General features: G+C 43.4%; 1 protein-coding gene across 3 annotated transcripts in view; it reads left to right on the plus strand.

Moving 5' to 3' along the window:
* The window catches only part of ITGB4 (integrin subunit beta 4), a 148,442-nt gene that overhangs the window by 72,599 nt on the left and 55,186 nt on the right, over nucleotides 1–20,657 (plus strand). For all 3 annotated transcript variants that reach the window (XM_089654893.1, XM_089654894.1, XM_089654895.1), the window contains exons 7-15: nucleotides 1,484–1,655; nucleotides 3,346–3,609; nucleotides 5,098–5,187; nucleotides 8,659–8,781; nucleotides 8,942–9,109; nucleotides 9,963–10,039; nucleotides 11,935–12,146; nucleotides 17,098–17,201; nucleotides 18,301–18,399. In XM_089654893.1, coding sequence (XP_089511019.1) covers nucleotides 1,484–1,655; nucleotides 3,346–3,609; nucleotides 5,098–5,187; nucleotides 8,659–8,781; nucleotides 8,942–9,109; nucleotides 9,963–10,039; nucleotides 11,935–12,146; nucleotides 17,098–17,201; nucleotides 18,301–18,399 — 1,309 coding nt within the window. The remainder of the gene's footprint in view (nucleotides 1–1,483; nucleotides 1,656–3,345; nucleotides 3,610–5,097; nucleotides 5,188–8,658; nucleotides 8,782–8,941; nucleotides 9,110–9,962; nucleotides 10,040–11,934; nucleotides 12,147–17,097; nucleotides 17,202–18,300; nucleotides 18,400–20,657) is intronic.

A 20,657-nucleotide genomic window follows, 5' to 3' on the forward strand; every position in this document is an offset into this window, starting at 1 on the left:
CCCAACCCCCCCTTCCCCAGTGAGAGAGAGGTTGCATGGTGACAGTAGCAACTAGGGTGTAAAGGGTGGTGACAATAAAGAAAGGGTGTTTACAGTGTACTATGGGGGGTGACAGGGGAGCCATAGCTGTACGAAGGGTGTGATGGGTGTAAGCAGGAATTGTGGAGTGTGATGGGTGGTGAGAAGTGCAGGAGGATTTACGTGATAGGTGTATGCAGAGTATAGTAGGGTGGGATCTATGAGATGTGCTGGCAGGGTATGTTGGGGTGTGATGGGTGTAATGGGGTGTTGGGTGATGTCAGGTCTCTACAGGGAGTGGATGGGTGTATACAGGGTATGGTGGAATGTAAATTCCCTCCGACTCACAGACTAAACCCCCCAGAGTAATCTCTCTCCACCCCACAGAGACTACCTCAATATACACTGATCCCCCCCAACAGACTGTCCCCATATACACTTATTTCCCCCCCAAAAACAGACTGCCCCCATATACCCTGACCCCCCCCCCCAACAGACTGCCCCCATATACACTGATTTCCCCCCCCTTACAGACTGCCCTCATATACACTGATTCCCCCCCCCCCCCACCCCTCACACACCCTGCCGACCTACCACCGCTCCAGCAGCCACACCATGTCCGCAGAACTGTACCCCGGATGTCCTTCTTCTCCTCAGTGGCAGCCGGTACACTAGAAAGGCTCATTGCACTATCACACCAAGCCCAACATGTCCCCATCCTCACCTCACCTGCCAACCTCCAACCGCTCCAGCAGCTGCGCCATGTCCTCAGGGCTGTACCTCAGATGTCCTTCTTCCTCCTCCTTCTCCTCAGCGGCAACCGGTAAACTGGAAAGGCTCACTGCGCTGACACACCGAGCCCAACATGTCACCATCTTCACATGTGTCCCTTCTTCCAGGGGGTGGCGCAGCCCCCTGAAAAATGCCGCCCTAGGCAAACGCCTTGTTTGTAAATACATCCCTGGCTAGAGGTGGCAACCTACTACCGCCATTAGGACAGGAAGTGAGAGGAATTTCAACATAGGTTCTCGGCCTTCACCATGCCACTTTAGGTTCTTGCACACAATTTTTTGTATACACCTGTACACAGTACTCGGGTTATTTGATAGCACCAATATATACGCAAGTACAGCAGTGCACAGCCTATCATGTCTATGGGAGGCAGGAAGTTGCATCCGGACTGCCTGGGTGGGTAAGCTACCAGCATTTACGTTGAACAGGCCCACGTGCAAGGACCCTAATTGAGTTTCTGTGTATGTCCCCATTTTAGATTTTCCATCCCTTCCTGTCTTAGAGATCACCATCAAGAAAAGAGAGAAATTCCTCCCCAATGGGGGAAAGGCAGTAAACAGCTGACAGATATGTTAACACTCCCTTCCTCAAACTGTCCATAGTAAAACAAAATTTTGGTTGGAGTTACTATTTAGGTGACGTCTGTGAACTCACCCTATGATTTCACCTTTAGGCTAAAGCAGCCGTGGCCAGACAGCACTCCTCCCTTCTCCTTCAAGAATGTCATCCGTCTCACCGATGATCTTACAGATTTCCGCAATAAGCTTAGGAATGAGAGGATATCTGGAAATTTGGATGCTCCAGAAGGGGGTTTTGATGCCATTTTACAAACTGCAGTGTGCACAGTGAGTAATATCATTACTGGATGCCCAATATACTATGTTAAAAAATGCACGTGTTATTAAATGAATTATAAATGATATAAATAAATAAAAATGTCAGAACTGTTAAAAAAAATCCTTGATCACATAGGCCTCTCTCTGTTGGACTTCATGATAAAATGCCAGTTCTATGGTGCATGCCTTAGCCATACCCGCCAACTGTAGACCTTAAAGAGGGACACCTTCGAGAGATAAGGACCTGCAGTGAGCATAGTGCACTCATTAAAATAGCAACTGCTAAAACACTGTGTTCAGAACTATGTAATGTACAACACAGATTACAGAGTGCAGTGGCCGGACTATATCATATAAATCACAGAGTATACAATGCAGCAGTCAGTAGTATGTAATGTACAACATAACTTATAGAATGCATGGGTCAGGAGTAGAACACACAGCACAAAATGCTGATTGCAGAGGTCAGGAGTACAAAACATAGTTGGACCTGCAGGTCAGTAGTCAGCACAAAATTGTGGCATCAGCTGTCAGTGGCAGGAAAAAACCCAATAACCTTGGCGGTCAACGAAAAGGAATAACGACTGCTGTCAGTGGATGAAAGAATTCCTCTTTGCGAACATCATTGAGAGGAAGAGCTCCACTCCCAGCATCTGCTTCAGTGGAAGGAAGAATCCCCTCTCCCAAGGCTATGATGGTCAGTAGGTTAACCCCACTCAACCCCTTCTCAGATATTGTTTGTTATTGATTGCACATTTGTAATACGGAACTGTGAGAATGCATGTTATGTGCTTAGGAGCACTGTGGTGCCATTAATTATTGTAAATGGTATTGCAATGCCCCTTCCCAATGCAACTCAGTTGCAGCGCACCACAAAGCGCAGGAATGACTACTACACGTCTCAGTGCCATGCACTCACTAAACTTGGTCCATGTCTGATTTTTTTTTCCCACTGTGGTGCATATGCAGCCTTAACACAATACAAGTAACGTGCAAACTAATGTGCATCAAAAGGAGTGGACAGTCCTGGCATGGACTGGCCCCAAGAGTTGGTGAAGGTCCTCTTTAAAATCATTTATGGTTATCGGGTGTTCCTAAAGGCTATGGTGATCAGAGATGGTTCATCACTCCTGTTAATAAACATTGCTAGTCCATAGTAGTTTACCCCTAAAACCATTGGTGGTCAGTAGTAGCTCCCCTTTCCCAAAAAGCATTGGTAGTAAGTGGTGGTTTTTTTCCCTCTCCTCACCCCCATTTAAAAGCATAGGTGGTCAGTGCTGGCTCCACTCCCTCCATCCCCTGTAAAGGCATTGATGTTTAGTAGTGTTTTTCCACCTCCGCCCTAAAGGCATTCATTGCTTGACTCTGGTGTACCACCGGCCTGAAAAGCATTAACGTTCAGAGGTGTCTTCTTCCAAAAAGCATTAATGTTCAGTTTTCAGTGGTTTCCACCCTCCCCCTTCCTGAAAATAATTGATGTTGCTTTTTTCATTCATATACCGTCAACAAATCACGTATCACTTCAGATAATACATACAGGTCCTTGCCCCCAAGGAAACCTACAGTGTAATGTCCTATCACTGTCTCACACTTTTTAGATGTATGTACAATATTTAAAGGCTCAGTAGAGGAAATAAATAGACCTCAATATATGTTGGAATGTTATACAATGTATCTATCTTAATCTTTCTTTCTACAGAATGATATTGGTTGGAGAGATGGCAGCACTCATATCTTGGTCTTTTCCACGGAGTCAGCATTTCACTATGAAGCTGATGGAATGAATGTTCTTGATGGGATTCTTGCTAGAAATGATGAACGCTGTCACCTGGATAGAACAGGCCTTTACACTTATGACATTCTTCAGGACTATCCATCAGTTCCCACTCTTGTGCGACTTCTTGCAAAACATAACATCATCCCAATCTTCGCTGTTACCAACCATTCTTACAGCTACTATGTGGTAAGCCATAAACAGAAGGGCTGAAACCTTTTAGGTTGGTTAGGTCACTTCCTTTCACAGGGATACTCTTCTTTACCACACTTTCCTGCTTCTCTGTTCATCTTTTGACACCTTTGAAAATACTGGTCTGGGGGGAGCATGTTTCCTTCTTCCATATCTACTAGATGCAGTTCTTGGGTCCTGAGTGGCCAAATTCCAGATCTGAACACTGTTATATGGAGAGGGAGAAGGTCATTAGACTCAGAACTCCATTAGGTATAACGGGCAGAGGGTTAGCATGGAGAGTGTAAGTATTAGTGGCATGGGACTCTCAAAATTACCGGCCATTTTGCCCTGATTGTTGTGCACAATGTAAATTCATAGCTGGATTTATCACCAGGCAAATTAGGCATTTACCTATAGGTAGTAGTGGATAAAAGGCAGTTTTTCCCTTCATAATCATGTGGTAGCTGTTTATCTATAAAATGATTTATAATTATGTCCAGCCAGTCCTGGGATATACACAGCCCATTCAAGGCAAAGCAGTGGGTATGCCCTAACACCCCCCCCCCCCATCCCCATGCCCAGCAGCTCATAGTTACATTTCTATCATTCCCCAGTTCAGTGCCTGAAGCCAAGGGAAATACCTGGTACTACTCCATATGACAGTGATGGGCCAATCAGCATGTAGGGAGAGAATAGGCCTGTGTCAACTACAACCCCAGCGACTTCTAGTTTACACATGGCTTTACATTCATGAGGGGAGGCTGAACAGAGCAGCAGGGGAATGAAAGCAATGTAAGTATATACATCTGTTGAGGTCTGCAGTAATGGGCAAAGCAAAGAATCACTTTAAGGAGGAATTGAACTCTGGAAGCTGTGGCCAAAAAACATCAGGCAGAGAGCAAATCACTATTCACCAGTATTGCTTGTGATCTTCCTGAAGTTGATCTTTCCCCATCAATGACTTACCATGTCTTGTTCTGCACTGTGTCTGTGTGGAGGCAGCCATCTTGGTAGAGGCAGGACTTTACTTCCTCATGTCAGTGCCTGTAGCAAGGAAAACAGTGAGCAGCACAGCAGTGACATCACCGAATCTCCTGAGACTAGCAGTTAGAGGCAACAGTGCCTTATATCTCACACCGCAAAGCTAAGAGTCTGAAGACACAAGACTGACTAGGCACCCTCATAATCAGAAGCTGAATTGCTGTTTTCTTGGGAGGGGTAAAGACAAAAGGTACAATTTTATTAGGTACCACTTAGGCACAAATAACATTTTTAGTAGTCCCCTATAACATAGTAAATCTACGCTTTTTGAGTTCAGTTCTACGTCAAGTTGTTTATCATCTACAGTATATCATTTATTATGTTAAAGACCAACTCCAGCCAATGCATGTTTTTTTTAGTTTTGGAATAAGTGAGGTTTAGAACATCCTAGTTTTTACTGTCTGTAGTTTGCATTATTAGAATGCTGGATTTTAAGGTAATCTACTTTTCTTGTTCACACAGGAATTAAGTAAGTACTTTACAATGTCTGAGATTGGGGAATTAAAGGAGGATTCTTCCAACATAGTACAGCTCCTGGACCAGGCTTTCACGGTAAGCAGATCTTCTGTTGCTCAGAATCTCTAGGAAATCTACAATCCAATAGAATAGTGAAAAAGGGTTGGTTGACTTGCTAGATATTTTCTACCACCCTCCTCCTACATTGGTGACTGTTATAAATGTTGTATTCCTGTTTAAAATAACAGTAAAGAAAGGAGAAAAGGAGAAAATTGCAGGGTGGCTCCATTCATAGAACTGCCATCTAACACCGCAAACCTCAGAGAACGTTTAACAGGCTTGTCATAAGAAATTATTGGAAGCTGCCATTACTGACCTCACCTTTAAGATTGCTAGTTCCATGGCTGGCTGTCATTGAGATGATTTAACTCCATTGCTGTTTCAGTCACTGAGTCAATTAACACAGTACTGTTGGGCAGTGGAATCATGCTGGTGACCTGACAACCCTGCTTTACTTAAAGTCAAATTTTAAACCTACAACAATGAGGACCAGTGCTGGATTGCAGATCAATGAGTCTTCGGGGAACACAGCTGTACCTGCATTTTTGTTTGTATTTTGCTACAATTGGGCTACTTTTTTCTTTTTAATAAAGAAAAGCTAGAATTAGAGTTTATGGCTTCATGCACCCAGCTGCAAGAGTGTTTACAGTGTCCATGGAGCATAAATAGCCAGCATAAGAGAGGCGCTACAAGGATTTATGCTGGTGTTTGCATAAACTTGCGCACAGGTGTACAACCCTGGACCAAGACTGGTTTCATACAAGGTTGTACACCCCTGTGCATGCATGAATTTAGGCAATCACTGGTGTAAGCCCTTATATATCCGCCTATAGCCATTCACTGCAGTGGGAGACTGTATGCTGCACCTGTGGATCCTTATTCCAGCTATTTACACTCCATGCATGCTGTACACCTTCTTGTCACCATATGCATGAAAAATATGGGCAACACAGTGGCTAAATGGTTAGCACTTACGCCTGGCAGTACTAGGGTCATTGGTTCGAATCCCAGCCACGGCACCTCCTGCCTGGAGTTTGCATGTTCTCCCTGTGCATGCATGGATTTCCTCTGGGTACTCTGGTTTCCTCCAACATTCCAAAGACATGCTGGTAGGTGAATTGACTTCTGTCTAAATTGTCCCTAGTATGTGTATGTATGAATGTGAGTTAGAGACCTTAGATTGCACACCCCTTGAGGGTTAGGGACTGATGTGAATGTACATTATATATATGTAAAGCGCTGCGTAAACTGACGGCACTATATAATTATGTACCTGAAATAATAATAATAATTAAATAAGCAACACAGTTTGTGCATGCAGCCTAAACAGTACAGTATGTCAATGAAGGCATAGGACTGATTTCTCTGAAAACTAAAAGGGAGTAAATGGCTTCCCCATACAATGCTGCAAAGGCAAAACGTATACCCCTGACCTTGCCAGATCCTGAAATGCAAAGCTGCAAAGCAAAACGCGTTTTCCAGGTGCCCACTGCTCAGTTAAAGGTTTTTTTCTCAAGAAGGCATTAAACAACAGAGTTATAACAACCAAGCACCTTACTGTGTTTTGCTCTAAATGTACATAATCTAATCTAGGGTGAAACGTGTTAAGGTCTTTGATTATTATAAATCTGATGTTTAATGTGTCCTTGAGAACAAAAACGATTGAGCAGTGAGCACCTGGAGCCAGTTTTTTGCTTTGAATGAAGGAGCCAGAGCAAACTGAAGAACTCATCCCTCTGCTTGATTTTTACGTCCCCTGATTAATAGAATTCAGCAGTTATATGTCTGATCTGGAAAACATACAGTATATACAGTACAACCTTTTAGTGATAGTTTGCCTGACTTCAAATGTTTAACACCATTATGTCCACCACTGAGATAATAAACAGATCCAGTTGTTCAGAGGTCACAACCTCCGGTTTCTCTGGAATGTGCTTAGGCATTACCATAGTAGAGCTTTCAGTGACTCTTCCATAGTACCATTCCTCTATTCTTTGGCTTTTGGGGCCTATAATTCACGTAATTTTCTGGACCTCCTTCCTGCTGCATGGCTCAGGGAACAACATTTTGTACTCAGGATGGATGCACCCAGCAACTTCTGGTTTCCAGCGACAGGACTTTTCCCGAATGCCCCATTCAGTCAGTATACTTGGTGCTCTTGATGACTCCTTGATGTATTTTTCTGGGGTGATATTCTGTTATTTATTACAGTATGCTGAAATAGGGCCAGTGAATTTTTATTTTCCAATAGTTTTTATTGAAATATCTCAAGTTAAAAATAGTGCAAAAGACAAATGTCATGTTATAAAAGAAGGTGTCGAACATCACCAAAGAACACCTGGTTGAACAAACAACAGACATACCTTAAGAAACCAGAAAATCTGTGCAATAATAAATGGGTAGTTTAAGTAGAAACTTCCCACCATTAAATCCACCATATACAGAGGAAGCAGTGTAAGTGGACTCACAGATCACACAGAACAAGCATTGTAGAAAACATGACAGATGTTGTAGAAGGAGTAGAAAGTAGGCTCAACTAGCACCAGAAAACGGAGAGATTAAAGAGACAGTAAAAAGTGAGAAAAAAAGATAAACAAGAACGAGAGATGAGGTCAAATCTGGAAATATCAAGGCATGGAAATGTATTGAATCCATGGGTCCCACATTTTATCAAATTTGTTAGTATTATTGTGTAGAATACAGGTGAGTCTGTCATTAATCATGATCCAATTAAATTTGTTCTTAATATATTCAAGCGGAATAATTGATCTCTTCCAATATTTGGCAATAGTGATTCTTGCTGCTAGGGCAACGAGCTGCGGGCCCATTGAAAGTCATATAGCCAGTGAATTTTTTGGAAAATTCTACCCACATTTCCCTACATTGGGTTTGGAATTAGTACTCCTCTTTAAAGCAGAAAGAAATACATTGAGACACCATGTTTGAGCAGCACAGTGGCTAAATGGTTAGCACTTCCGCCTGGCGGTACTAGGGTTGTTGGTTCGAATCCCAACCACGGCACCACCTGCCTGGAGTTTGCATGTTCTCCCTGTGCCTGCGTGGGTTTCCTCCCACACTCCAAAGACATGCTGGTAGGTGAATTGGCTCCTGTCTAAATTGGCCCTAGTATGTGTATGTATGAATGTGAGTTAGGGACATTAGATTGTAAGCCCCTTGAGAGTTAGGGACTGATGCGAATGTACAATATATATGTAAAAGTGCTGCGCAAATTGACTGCTCTATATAAGCACCTGAAATAAAGAAATAATAAATAAATGTTTATTGGCAATTAAAAGACTGTGATAGTGTACATAGCATACAGCTGCTCAGAGCTGGAAACTTCAGAGTACCGGAAGTGCCATGTAATACCATACAGATCAAGAATCATATAAAATTCTGCTAAGTAAAACCCTGTTACTCTAATCAGTACAATTATATTATCACTTAAAATAGTGCTGTTGAGTAAAAGCCACAAGCTTTGCTTATGAAATACCCTTTTCTTTTTAGCGAATCCGTTCCCGAATGCACATCAGGGATCATAACACTCCACGTGCCCTAAGTATATCCGTCTCATCAGAAACATCCAAACTAACAGAAGCCGGGTCCTTCCAGGTGACTCGTGGTGAAGTGGTGAGTGTCATCGGAGCTAGCCAATTGGCGTATAATGACAAACAGCAGTCATATACAATTTAATATTATGTAATTATTGACTACTTTTTTATTATGCTGTTGTATTTAATAAGATGAGAATAATGAGCAAGGGATGTTTTGAACCATTTATTCCATGCAGGGTACATTCAAGGTTAATGTGAAGGCTCTAGAGAAGGTTAACGAACAGGATGTTTGTAGTCTTCCAAAACAGGACAAAGCAGGCAACGTCATCCTCAGACCGTCCACATTTACCAATGGCCTGGAGATTGATGCTTCTGTCATATGTGATGTCTGCCCTTGTGAACAGGTAAGTGTGTACAAAATTTACTGTTCACTGAAAAGCATAAAGTGAAGCTTTCCATCCTTCAACCATGTAAAGATAGTGAACCCTATAATTCACTCCACCGGCTTCTTCATATGTACCATTTCTGACCCCAACACGTGCAATGAAGAGTAAATAGTGCGTTACTGATATGTAAAATTTGACTATTTGTCAAAAGTTGACAACTAAGCCTTCATCTCCATGGTATGTAAAGTTTGACTTTTTGTCAAAAGTCAACAACTAAGCCCTCATCTCCATGGTATGTAAAGGTTGACTTTTTGTTAAAAGGCAACAACTAAGCCCTCATCTCCATGGTAGGTAAAGTTTGACTTTTTGTCAAAAGTCAGCAACTAAGCCCTCATCTCCATAGTAGGTAAAGTTTGACTTTTTGTCTAAAGTCAACAACTAAACCCTCATCTCCATGGTATGTAAAGTATGACTTTTTGCCAAAGTTAATAACTAAGACCTCATCTCCATCTCTAGCCTGTTCACCTAGCCACTGATGTATGTAGAGAACAATGACGTAGATATTCACTTATAAGTAAACATTCTAGTGCGAGATTCGTCATTTGTCTCTGTGGATTATGGCTGTCATAAGCTGATGGTTTGAACCCAATTATTACACTCTTTTTGCACTATTTATCACCTATTAGTGAGTCTTGACATTTTTTTACTCAGGCTACCAAACTCATGGCTTACGGACTACTCGGCCGTCATTCATTATGAAAACATTAAAAATCACCATAGCCCCTCTCAGTACCATCTATATTAATCCTTTCTTGGTTTTGGTTTGTTCGAGGCTCATGACTGTTCCTGTCCATTCTTTTTCCATCCATAGCAAAAAGAAACAAATTCTCCCAAGTGCAATCGGAATGGGCACTTTGTATGTGGGCATTGTGAGTGCAAGGATAACTGGTAAGATTAATTCTGGGTTTTATATGGATTTTATCAAACTTGTCTGTCTTTTTGTTGAAGCATATGAATGTAGTTTTTTTTGTGTGTTGTAGACTTAAAATCTGGGTTTTATAATCAGGGATTACTTCAGCAGATTGTGTTTTGTAATATTCAGAAGTTTAGGCCCATTGGAATAATTTTCTGTGCTTTGATAATACAGAAAAATAATACAGCTAAATACACAGATGTAGTATATACACTATATTGCCAAGGGTATTGGGACACCCCTCCAAATCATTGGATTGCAATCGCCTCCATGGCCACAGGTGTATAAAATCAAGCACCTAGGCATGCAGACTGCTTCTACAAACATTTGTGAAAGAATGGGTCGCTCTCAGGAGCTCAGTGAATTCAAGGGTGGTACCGTGATTGGTTGCCACCTGTGCAATAAGTCCATCCGTGAAATTTCCTTGCTACTAAATATTCCATGGTCAGCTGTTAGTGGTATTAAAACACAGTGGAAGCAACTGGGAACAACAGCAACTCAGCCACAAAGTGGTAGGCCACGTAAAATGACAGAGCGGGGTCAGCACATGCTGAAGTGCACAGAAGTTGCCAACTGTCTGCAGTCAATAGCTAAAGACCTCCAAACTTTGTGTGGCCTTCAGATTAGCACAACAACAAGAGTTTCATGGAATGGGTTTCCATGGCCAAGCAGCTGCATTCACGCCTTACATCACCAAGTGCAATGCAAAGCGTCGGATGCAGTGGTGTAAAGCACGTCTAGAGCAGTAGAGACGTGTTCTCTGGAGTGATGAATCACGCTTCTCTGTGTGGCAATCCGATGGACATGTCTGGGTTTGGTGGTTGCCAGGAGAACAGTACTTGCCTGACTGCATTGTGCCAAGTGTAAAGTTTGGTGGAGGGGGGATTATGGTGTGGGGTTGTTTTTCAGGGGTTGGGCTTGGCCCCTTAGTTCAAGTAAAGAGAACTCTTAAGGTATCAGCATATCAAGACATTTTGGACAATTTCATACTCCCAAATTTGTAGGAACAGTTTGGGGATGGCCCCTTCTTGTTCCAACATGACCGTGCACCAGTGCACAAAGCAAGGTCCATAAAGACATGGATGAGCAAGTTTGGGGTGGAGGAACTTGACTGGCCTGCACAGAGTCCTGACCTCAACCCCATAGAACACCTTTGGGAAAAACTAGAGCGGAGACTGCGAGCCAGGCCTTCTCATCTGACATCCGTGCCTGACCTCACAAATGCTCTTCTGGAAGAATGGTCAAACCTTCCCATAGACACACTCCTAAACCTTGTGGACAGCCTTCCCAGAAGAGTTGAAGCTGTTATCACTGCAAAGGGTGGGCCAACTCAATATTGAACCCTACAGACTAAGACTGGGATGCCATTAAAGTTCAGGTGCTTGTAAAGGCAGGCGTCCCAATAATTTTGGCAATATAGTGTATAAAGGAATAGTTTTACCTACCAAAGGATTTGTTTTTCTGTCCTATTCCTGAGATTTATACATTTCTGCTTTAATGACACATTTTGAAAGACTTGTTGTACAAACACCTAGGATAATTTTCAAATCACATAGTCATGTTTTAGTTTTATTTTCAATTAGTTCAATAGTGCAACAATCACTTCTACATTCAATTATTGTATAATATAGTGGTTTGCAACTTTTATTTACAGAGCAAGAGGATAGTTTTAGCTGTTTTGGTTGTAACACCCAGTAGATGCTCAGCACCCTGTAAAGTGCTGTCAGAGTTCAGTGTGTTAAAAGCACTGCTTTAAATACTGATTTTCTTTTGCTTTGTGGATTGTTTTATTTAAATATGGATGTTGTGCTGTCAGAAATTGTTGATCCCACACATAATAAAATACTTGCTGTGTTCTTCTGTTTCACAGGAGAGGGGAGTTCTGCAATTGCTCAGCTAGTCAAGCCATAGACAGTCAGTCATGTATAGCCCCTGGAAGCGAAACAATCTGTTCTGGACAAGGGGAGTGCCTGTGCGGAGTGTGCCAGTGCTTTGCAGATTCCCCAGATCGTCGGTTTGAAGGGAGGTACTGCGAGTACAATACTGCCATGTGTGCACGTGTAAGCGGCTTTATGTGTAATGGTAAGTGGAGCTGACATCAGGCACGTAGATTATTGTGCAGGTTATTATAGAGGTAGGTTTAGGGGTGTATGTGCTGCGAGGCAAACAAGGCGTTTGCCTAGGGCGGCAGTTTTCAGGGGGGCGGCACCGCCCCCAGACAGAAGGGGCAAGGGATCAGGGCTTGGCAGGTTGGGAGAGCTCGGCAAGGCTTGGGAGGGAGGCAGGGTTTAAGCAGGGGGGCAAGCAAGTCTTGAGCAGGGAAGGTGGGCTTGGCTTATGCCATCCTGAGTTAATGGCAAGCCAGCTGTCTTACCCTCTCTGTGCTTTCCCGGAGCACTGATTCCCTGCTGCACCCACTGACCTTGTTAAGATCCGGCAGGAAGCCCAGGCCTGGATTGACCATCACAGCTATGCTATGCTCTGCTCACCCAGCCTCTCTGCAGCCAGCTGGCCATCTATTCCATTCACTGCATAGGGCCGAAGAGTGGAGCCTAGAGGTCAGCTGAGTGTGAAGTGGGAGTGCAGGAGAGGAGACCTACACTGCATGTCAGTTCTCGGTGCAGCCGCAGACACCACGGACCCCAGATAAGTGCTCCATTACTTGTCAAATAGAGTCTCTCTCTCTTCTCCCCCCTCTCCTCTCTCTCTCTCTCTCTTCTCCCCCTCTCCTCCTCCTCTCTCTCTCTCCTGCTCTCTCATTTTGCACAAGATAAAAGTAATCTTGGGGATAACAAGCCGCTGGATTGCTTTTACAGGCGGCAGCAAGGTGTCCCTCCACCGATGCCTTTACCAGGCTCTACCATGCAGTCCCAATGCAAACAATCAGACTGATCTGTGTCTGATCACATGCATTGAGAGGCCAGAGGAGAGATTTGGGGTCTAATAGACCCTAGATCTCTCCATAAACAGGAACTGTCATGGCCCATGCTATCACAAGGGATGTTGTTCATCCCTTGTAATAGAAATAAAGTTGATAAAAAAAAAGTTAAAGATACAGTGTACAAAAAAAATGTAAATAAAGAAATAATAAAATAGCAAAAAAAAATTAAAGCACCCCCGTTCCCCCATTCTCACATGCACATAGGTCCCTCACGCATATGTAAATAGAGATCGCACCACACATTTGAGGTACTGCTATGAATGTCAAAGTGAGAGTAAAAATTCTAGCACCAGACCTCCTCTGTAACTCTAAACTGGTAAGTTGTAAAGGCTTTTAAAATATTGCCTATGGAGATTATTAGGTACCATAATTTGGCACCAAATGGTATACCGTGGCTGGCGTGGAACAAATTCAGATGGTGGGGGGCGCCCAATTTTAGTCTTGCCTAGGGCAGCACAAAACCAAAATACATCACTGGGTAGGTGTACTCTGTAAATGACAATAGGCATGATTAGTATTTGGGGGCCTGTTAACACCAGTGTATTGCAGTAAAGTGTATTGCAGTAAAATACACGCATTACTGCAACATAATGAAGCAGGCTGCCATGTGTTGCTTGCAAAGAAACAAACAATGCCTAAAAAAATGCCTAGTGCATTACCTTTAAAAGATCATTTATTATGTAAATAAATAGTAATATACTCACAAAGGAACAAATATTATTATTATTATTATTACATCGAGTTTATATAGCGCCAAAGGGTTTGCTCAGCGCTGTACAATATAGGGGGGACAATACATGGCACCGTACAACAATAACAAACAACGTACGAGGGGTAAGAGGGCCCTACTCTTTCGAGCTTACAATCTAGGAGGGAGGGGGTAGTGGTACAGTAGGAAGTGGCTGAGGGGAATGAAGTGGTGGGAGGAATGAGGGAGAATGGCCGTTAAGTGAGGGTGGGGTAGGCTTCCCTGAAGAGATGGGTTTTGAGGGAGCGCCTGAATGTGAGGAGGGAAGGCGACAGTCTGATGGATTGGGACAGTGAGTTCCAGAGGATGGGGGAGGACCTGGAGAAGTCTTGCAGTCGTGCATGGGAGGAGGAGACCAGGGAGCAGGATAAAAGGAGGTCCTGTGAAGAGCGAAGGGTATGGGTAGGGTGGTACTTGGGGATCAGGTTGGTGAGGTAGTCAGGGGCAGTGTTGTGAACGGCTTTGTAGGTCAGGGTTAGAAGTTTAAATAAGATGCGTTGGGCAATCGGGAGCCAGTGGAGGGAGAGGCAGAGGGGGGAGGCAGAGGTGGAGCGGTTGGTGAGGTGGATGAGTCTAGCCGCTGAGTTCAGGATTGTCTGAAGCGGGGAGAGCTTGCACTGGGGTAGGCCGGTGAGGAGGGAGTTGCAGTAGTCAAGGCGTGAGATAATCAGGGAGTGTACGAGTAGTTTAGTGGTGTCTGGGGTAAGGAAGGTACGTATCTTGGCAATGTTGCGGAGGTGGAGCCTGCATGTGTTTGTAAGTGATTTGACATGAGGTTGGAAGGAGAGGTTCGAGTCAAGAATGACGCCAAGGACTTTGGCTTGCGGGGCGGGAATGATAGTGGTGTTGTTGGTGATGATGGATAGGATGGGGGGGGGGTGTGGGCAGGGGGAAAGACGAGGAGCTCGTTTTTGGAGAGGAAATATCAAGGGCACATCATATAAAGTACAGCAAGGTCAAGTCACACTGGATGATTTCCGTAATGGGACTCCTAGACCCCCAAATCTCTGCCGCGTTTCGAGGACTTGCCTCTTTCTCAGAGCCATGTGTTGCTGTGCCATTCATTTTAAATGGCATCTCCATGCACCTACACAATCCAGGGAATTAACTAAGCTCTATGCTTGCACCGCTCTTTGTTAATTCCTAGTGTACATTGTCCTGAAAAATAAAATAGCAGGAGCATTGGGGCTCATTCAAAATGAAAGGGCTGCAACAATGCAGTATGTGGTAATAAAGTGAGTTACTGCAACACAATATAGTGTGAGCGTTCACAGGCCCTGCATCATTCAAAATACTTGCTGTTGATTCATGTGCCTTAGCCTGGGTTCACACTTGTGCAGTGTGGTATATCGCATGTGATTCACGCAGGAACTGCACCGAGTTCCTGTGCAAATCGCACTGCATCTGCACCAAAAAGGTGCAGGACTCTATTTTGGTGCGCACTAGAATCGGGTCGCATGGGTATTCACACCCATGCGATCCGATTCTGCACATCACAACACCTTTTGTGGACCGATTTCAGGGTGTTGTTAACTTAACATACACACCTGCAGCAGTTCACATGAACAGGGTGTGATTGTGATGCGGTGCAGAATTTGCACAGAAACTGCTGCGAATTCCGCACCGCATCAAGGCTTTAAGGCTTGGGTCACATCTGTGCGGGTGGTGCCACTACGGGACCCTCACAAATACCTGCAGCTGCACCACCCACACAGAGGAAAGTGGGATCTGCAGGTGGGTGCCATTAATTCTGATGGAACGCCGCCACACTAGAAATCGCTACTGTACTGGGAACCGAGGTTCCCGTGCGGGCTGCGATTTCCCAAGTAGTGCAGGGACTTCTTCCCTGCGTGTCCCGGTGCATGGGAGTCCATTCAAAAGAATGGGCTCTCGTGCCCGCGCAAATTGCGGCCCACATGGCTGCACATATGTGAACCAGGGGTAAATGCTGCTATTAAGATCTTCTGAAAATGCTAATTGACAGGCAGTTATGTCCATCATTGACTCAAAGGCTTGGAATCTTGAGAACTGAGTGAGTAAACATTGATAACCACATGGTCATCATGGCAGCCATGCAATGAGCATTTTCAGAAGGAGTCAGAAATGGTGGCCTCAGTGTATGTCAGGTTTACTTTAATAGAATTAACCATGTTTAGGCTGAATTTGCATGGAGCAAGAAAAGGTTGAGACCCCTGTTTTTATTCTACCTACTGAGGAGATTTCCCTTTACTTCCTGTCAGAACAGAAAGTCATGGGAAATTTCTCCAGTGGGGACACAAACAAAAACAAAGGGGTATTGCAGTGGGCTCCCTAATTTCAGGCAAATCCTGCATATACTATAGAGTGCAGTGAGGGGGTTGAGGTTAGCTCTGATGAAGAGGGCACTGCCCTTGAAATGTGTAAGCTATGCCCCCGTGGATAGGCATCGTTCATGCATTGGAACTGGATTGAGTATATGCTTTCAGCTGTGTACCTTTTGTGAGTACATTGGATTTAATTTCTTGAACAATATAGGGTATTATGATATTGCACTAGGGTGGAACGCCCTCTCTTTGTTGTTTCAGTTTTTAGGGCAAAGATTAGAACCTGGGATTTAAAGTGTTACTAAACCCACAGCAGTAAAATTAGTCTGTATATGCAGTAAAGCATGCTTGTTATACTCACTGTGGAACCTAAGGGGTTAATCATCTGCATTGTGTAAAAAGCCATTCGATCCTGACTTCTCTGCCCCTTCTCTTGTTCAAATCTCCACTTGATAAGACAGACTAAACCCATAGCCATTCTGCACATGCTCAGTTTTTTTTTCTTGGGAGAGTGCATGTGATCAGCACAGGGCCAATCAGCACTGTCCAGACAGAGGGTCAGGTGTTCTGCATCCTCCTAGAGCAGAAAGGAAACTTCTCCTAGAAGCTTTAACCAGTGCTCATCTGAACACTGATAGAAGTCACAAGACTGCTGTAACTGCTGATGAGAAAAAGGTATTTAGCAGTTTATATTTACTACAATAATGGCACTTCCATGTTGTGTGTACTGTGGGAGACCAGATAGAGTGAATGCAGGGTCCTGGGTTTAGTAACACTGCTATGTGGGGCTCCATTAGAAAGATTTCCCCTCACTTCCTGTCCTGGTTACAACGGTTTGATAAAACAGGAAGTAAGGGGAAAATCTGTGACAAAGACAGCTCACAAACTCCAATACAAACCACACCTCGTGGATTGCTCAGCCCTGGGATTCAGTATGCCAGACAGCTTAATCAGACCTTGTTATGCCAAATAAAGTTGAATATTATGGATCAGCATGGTCAGCGTCTCTGTGATTTCCTCATTTCCTGTTCTGTTCTGCAGATAGAGGACATTGCTATATGGGAGCCTGTGCGTGTCAGGCTGGATGGGAAGGACCTGCATGTGACTGCCCAATAAGTAATCTGACTTGCCTGGACAGGAATGGGGTAGGTTTTGTCAGCAACCTAAGTATACCTCCAATTGAGTTTTCTTTACTTGAATCTAAATATAAAAATATATTGCAACTTACCTGTCCATGTAGTGGCTGCTTTAGTTTTTTGTTCAGGCTACGCTCACTCCTCCTCTGTATCTATAGAGGGAGCCATAGTTGTCACCCAAGCTCTACATCCAACATATCGGCTCCTCTTTATCTGCAATACATTAGTAGTTCACAGAAGGAAAAAAACATTGTGCATACAGGAAGTGACAAAGACAGGTATTTTCTGTACTTAGCCTGCAAAAAAAAAGAAATCTAATGCAGCTATCACATCTACGGACGGTAAGCTGTAACATATTACATTTTTGTTCTTGGGTAGTGGCTGAGGAAAGGTTTTAAAATGACTGAATTAAATATACATGGTAGGACTTGTGATATAGGACAAAGGTATAAACAACATATTATCATTGGATATTAAAGTGGAAGTGAACTTTAATATCCAATGGGAACTTTAATATCCAAAGGGAAATAGTTAGTTAGTTAGTTAGTTAGTTAGGGGGAGCTAGTTGATTATCTTTTCTTTAGTAGGGGGCTGAATAGCAGCCGGGAAAAATGGAACCTAGGGCTTAATCCTCTGCATGGCCGTTTGATCCTGTTTTTTCTGCTCCTTCTCTTGTTCAAATGTCCACCTGATAAGATAAGACAGACTGAACCCGTAGCCACATGCACATGCTCAGTTTAGTGTATATTGCTAGAGAGGGTTTTTTTTTTCTCTTGGGAGAGTACATGTGATCAGCACAGGGCCAATCAGCCCTGTCCAGGCAGGGATTCTGCATCCTCCTAGAGCAGAAAGAAAACGCCTCCTACAAGCTTTAACCAGTGCTCTGCTGGACACTGATAGAAGTCACAAGACTGCTCTAACTGCTGATGAGAAAAGGTATTTAGCAGTTTATATTTACTAAAATAATTACTTTTCCATATTCTGTGTACTGTTTGAGACCAGATATAGTGAATGCAGGGTCCAGGGTTTAGTGACACTGATGGATGAAAGTTAAGCCTAAAACAGATTGAAGGTGCTAGTGTGCTGATCACTATTTTACTTCGTACAGGGCCTGTGCAATAACCGAGGTAAATGTGAGTGCGGTCGTTGCAAATGTGATGCCGAGTCCCAGTTTACCGATGCCTTATGTGAATTTAGCAGTTCATTGGTAAGTCTGACTTTAACAGCCGTATTGATTTTCATTGATAACAACACAGGTAAATTGCATTTTCATTTTTTAGAAGGGCTCATTATTATCCAGATCCTGACCGTGTACACATTTATGTTGTGTTGTGAGACATGACGTAAGACCTAATTTACAAAGTTAAAACACAAAGATAAGCATACTTATTAAAAAGTGTCCATTATTTTCAGCTGGGTTCAATTTGAAAATCAGAGACACATGACTACAATAACAATTTGTGCTAAAATGTTGTGAATTGAGGCTGTAGTAGGGTTGACACCTGCAGGCACGCCCTAGCCGCATCTCCATTCGCGGCCTCGGGTGTCAATCACCGGGTCCCGGCCAGTGATTTCTCGCCGGCACCTGGTGATCGCCGAGTATCTCCGACAGGGAAGAGACATGTGCATGAACAACACAGATCTCTCCCCTGTCAGCTCCTGCACACTGCTTTGCATGGCTCTGCTTAGCAGAGCCATACAAAGTAGTGTGCTTACAGTGTAAAGCACTCACACAGCACACAGTGAAACAGCACAGAGTTAACCCTTTGATCGCCCCACATATGAACCCCTTCCTGCCCAGTGCCATTAGTACAGTGTCAGTGCTTTTTTATTAGCACTGATTACTGTATTGGTGTCACTGGGGATGTCAGTGACACCAAGTCAGTTTCCCCCAGTGTCAGAATGCCTGCCGCAGTCCCGCTTTAAGTCGCTGATCACCGGCATTACTAGAAAAATAAATAAAATAAATTCCAGCATAAATACTGCCATTTGTAGACACTATAACTTTCATGTAAACCAATTAATTTCCATTTTTGTTTTTACCAAAGACATGTAGCAGAATACATTTTGGCCTAAATTTATGACGAAATTTGATTTTTAAAAATTTTTTTTACTGGACATGTTTAATAGCAAAAAGTCAAAAATATATATATTTTTTTCTCAAAATTGACGGTCTTTTTTTGTTTATAGCGCAAAAAATAAAAAATGCACAGGCAATCAAATACCACCGAAAGAAAGCTCTCTTCTTGGGAAAAAAGGATGTAAATTTCATTTAGGTGCAGCGTTGCATGACCGCACAATTATGACGCAGCACCGTAATTGCAAAAAAATGGCCTGGTCAGGAGGGGTGTAAATCCTCTGGAGGGCAAGTGGTTAATCAGCCCCAGAACCTGTGTAATATTATGTGTTCAGTTTTAAAGGGATGAGGTGGCAATCCTAGCCTATAGACAGCTGTAACCAGCTCAGACAGTACAGGACAGTGATTGGATATTAGTAGACCTTGGGTTATATGCCGCCACCTTCAGGTGATTGGACAATGGCATAGGCTTTGCTGGGAACACCCTCATTGCACCCTCTGCAACCAAAGGCGTCTTCTAGTCCAGTAGAGAAGTCTTGAAGCCTTTGTCAGAGTATAATTACTGTCTGTCTTCTTGTCCTGGTGACAACCGCTCCCCTCATTTCTTATCCTACTGCAACAGACACAGGTAGTGCGGTAAAATCTCACAGACAGAAATAAAATTTTAACAGAAGTATGTACTTCACCCAAATCTATCCAAAACTAAAAGAAAAAGCTGAGCTATAGAAATGTGGAGGCTTCTGACCTAACCCGTAATTGTGCAAGTACAGCCATTTGTATTAACACCTACCTAACACAGGGCCACATATCATTCCATAAAGTGGAGGAGAAATGAGCATTAAGGGCAAAGTATAGTCTTTGAGCAATTTTTTTTTTTACATAAATATTCTGCCTAATCCCATCTAGGAGCGTAAGGTCTCATTCACACAAGTGGCCAGGGGATGGTAAAAGCAGGCAGTTGGGCTGAAGTTTTACCAGCTTCCCCCCTAACCTCCCACCTAAATAAGAGCATGCAGCTGCTCAGGGCTGAATACATGCCATAGCCACAATGCTTTGCATTGATGGATTAAACCAGATGGCTCATTTGGAGTGTGTAAAGGACAAGTGCTACAACCCTCATAACATATTCTAAAAGGAGTATAAATCTCATCGTGCGACTCCCGCGGTCTCCATCTGCTGAACCAATAAATCAATCACGTAGGATAGGTAACAAGGTGGGAATAAACTGTAAAAACATTATTTGAATGCAGAGTAGAAAACGTTCCAGAAGACCAGCAACACTAACACGTTTCGGTCAAACAAGACCTTACTCGTAGTTCATTTGGAGCGTGGTACTGCCACAGAACAAGACCCATTTAAGTGTATAGGTCAGTGCCACAACTGCCTCA

The sequence above is a fragment of the Staurois parvus genome, unplaced genomic scaffold, assembly GCF_062004578.1.
Source record: "Staurois parvus isolate SC_StPar_1 unplaced genomic scaffold, SC_StPar_1.0 ptg000813l, whole genome shotgun sequence".
Lineage (NCBI taxonomy): Eukaryota > Metazoa > Chordata > Amphibia > Anura > Ranidae > Staurois > Staurois parvus.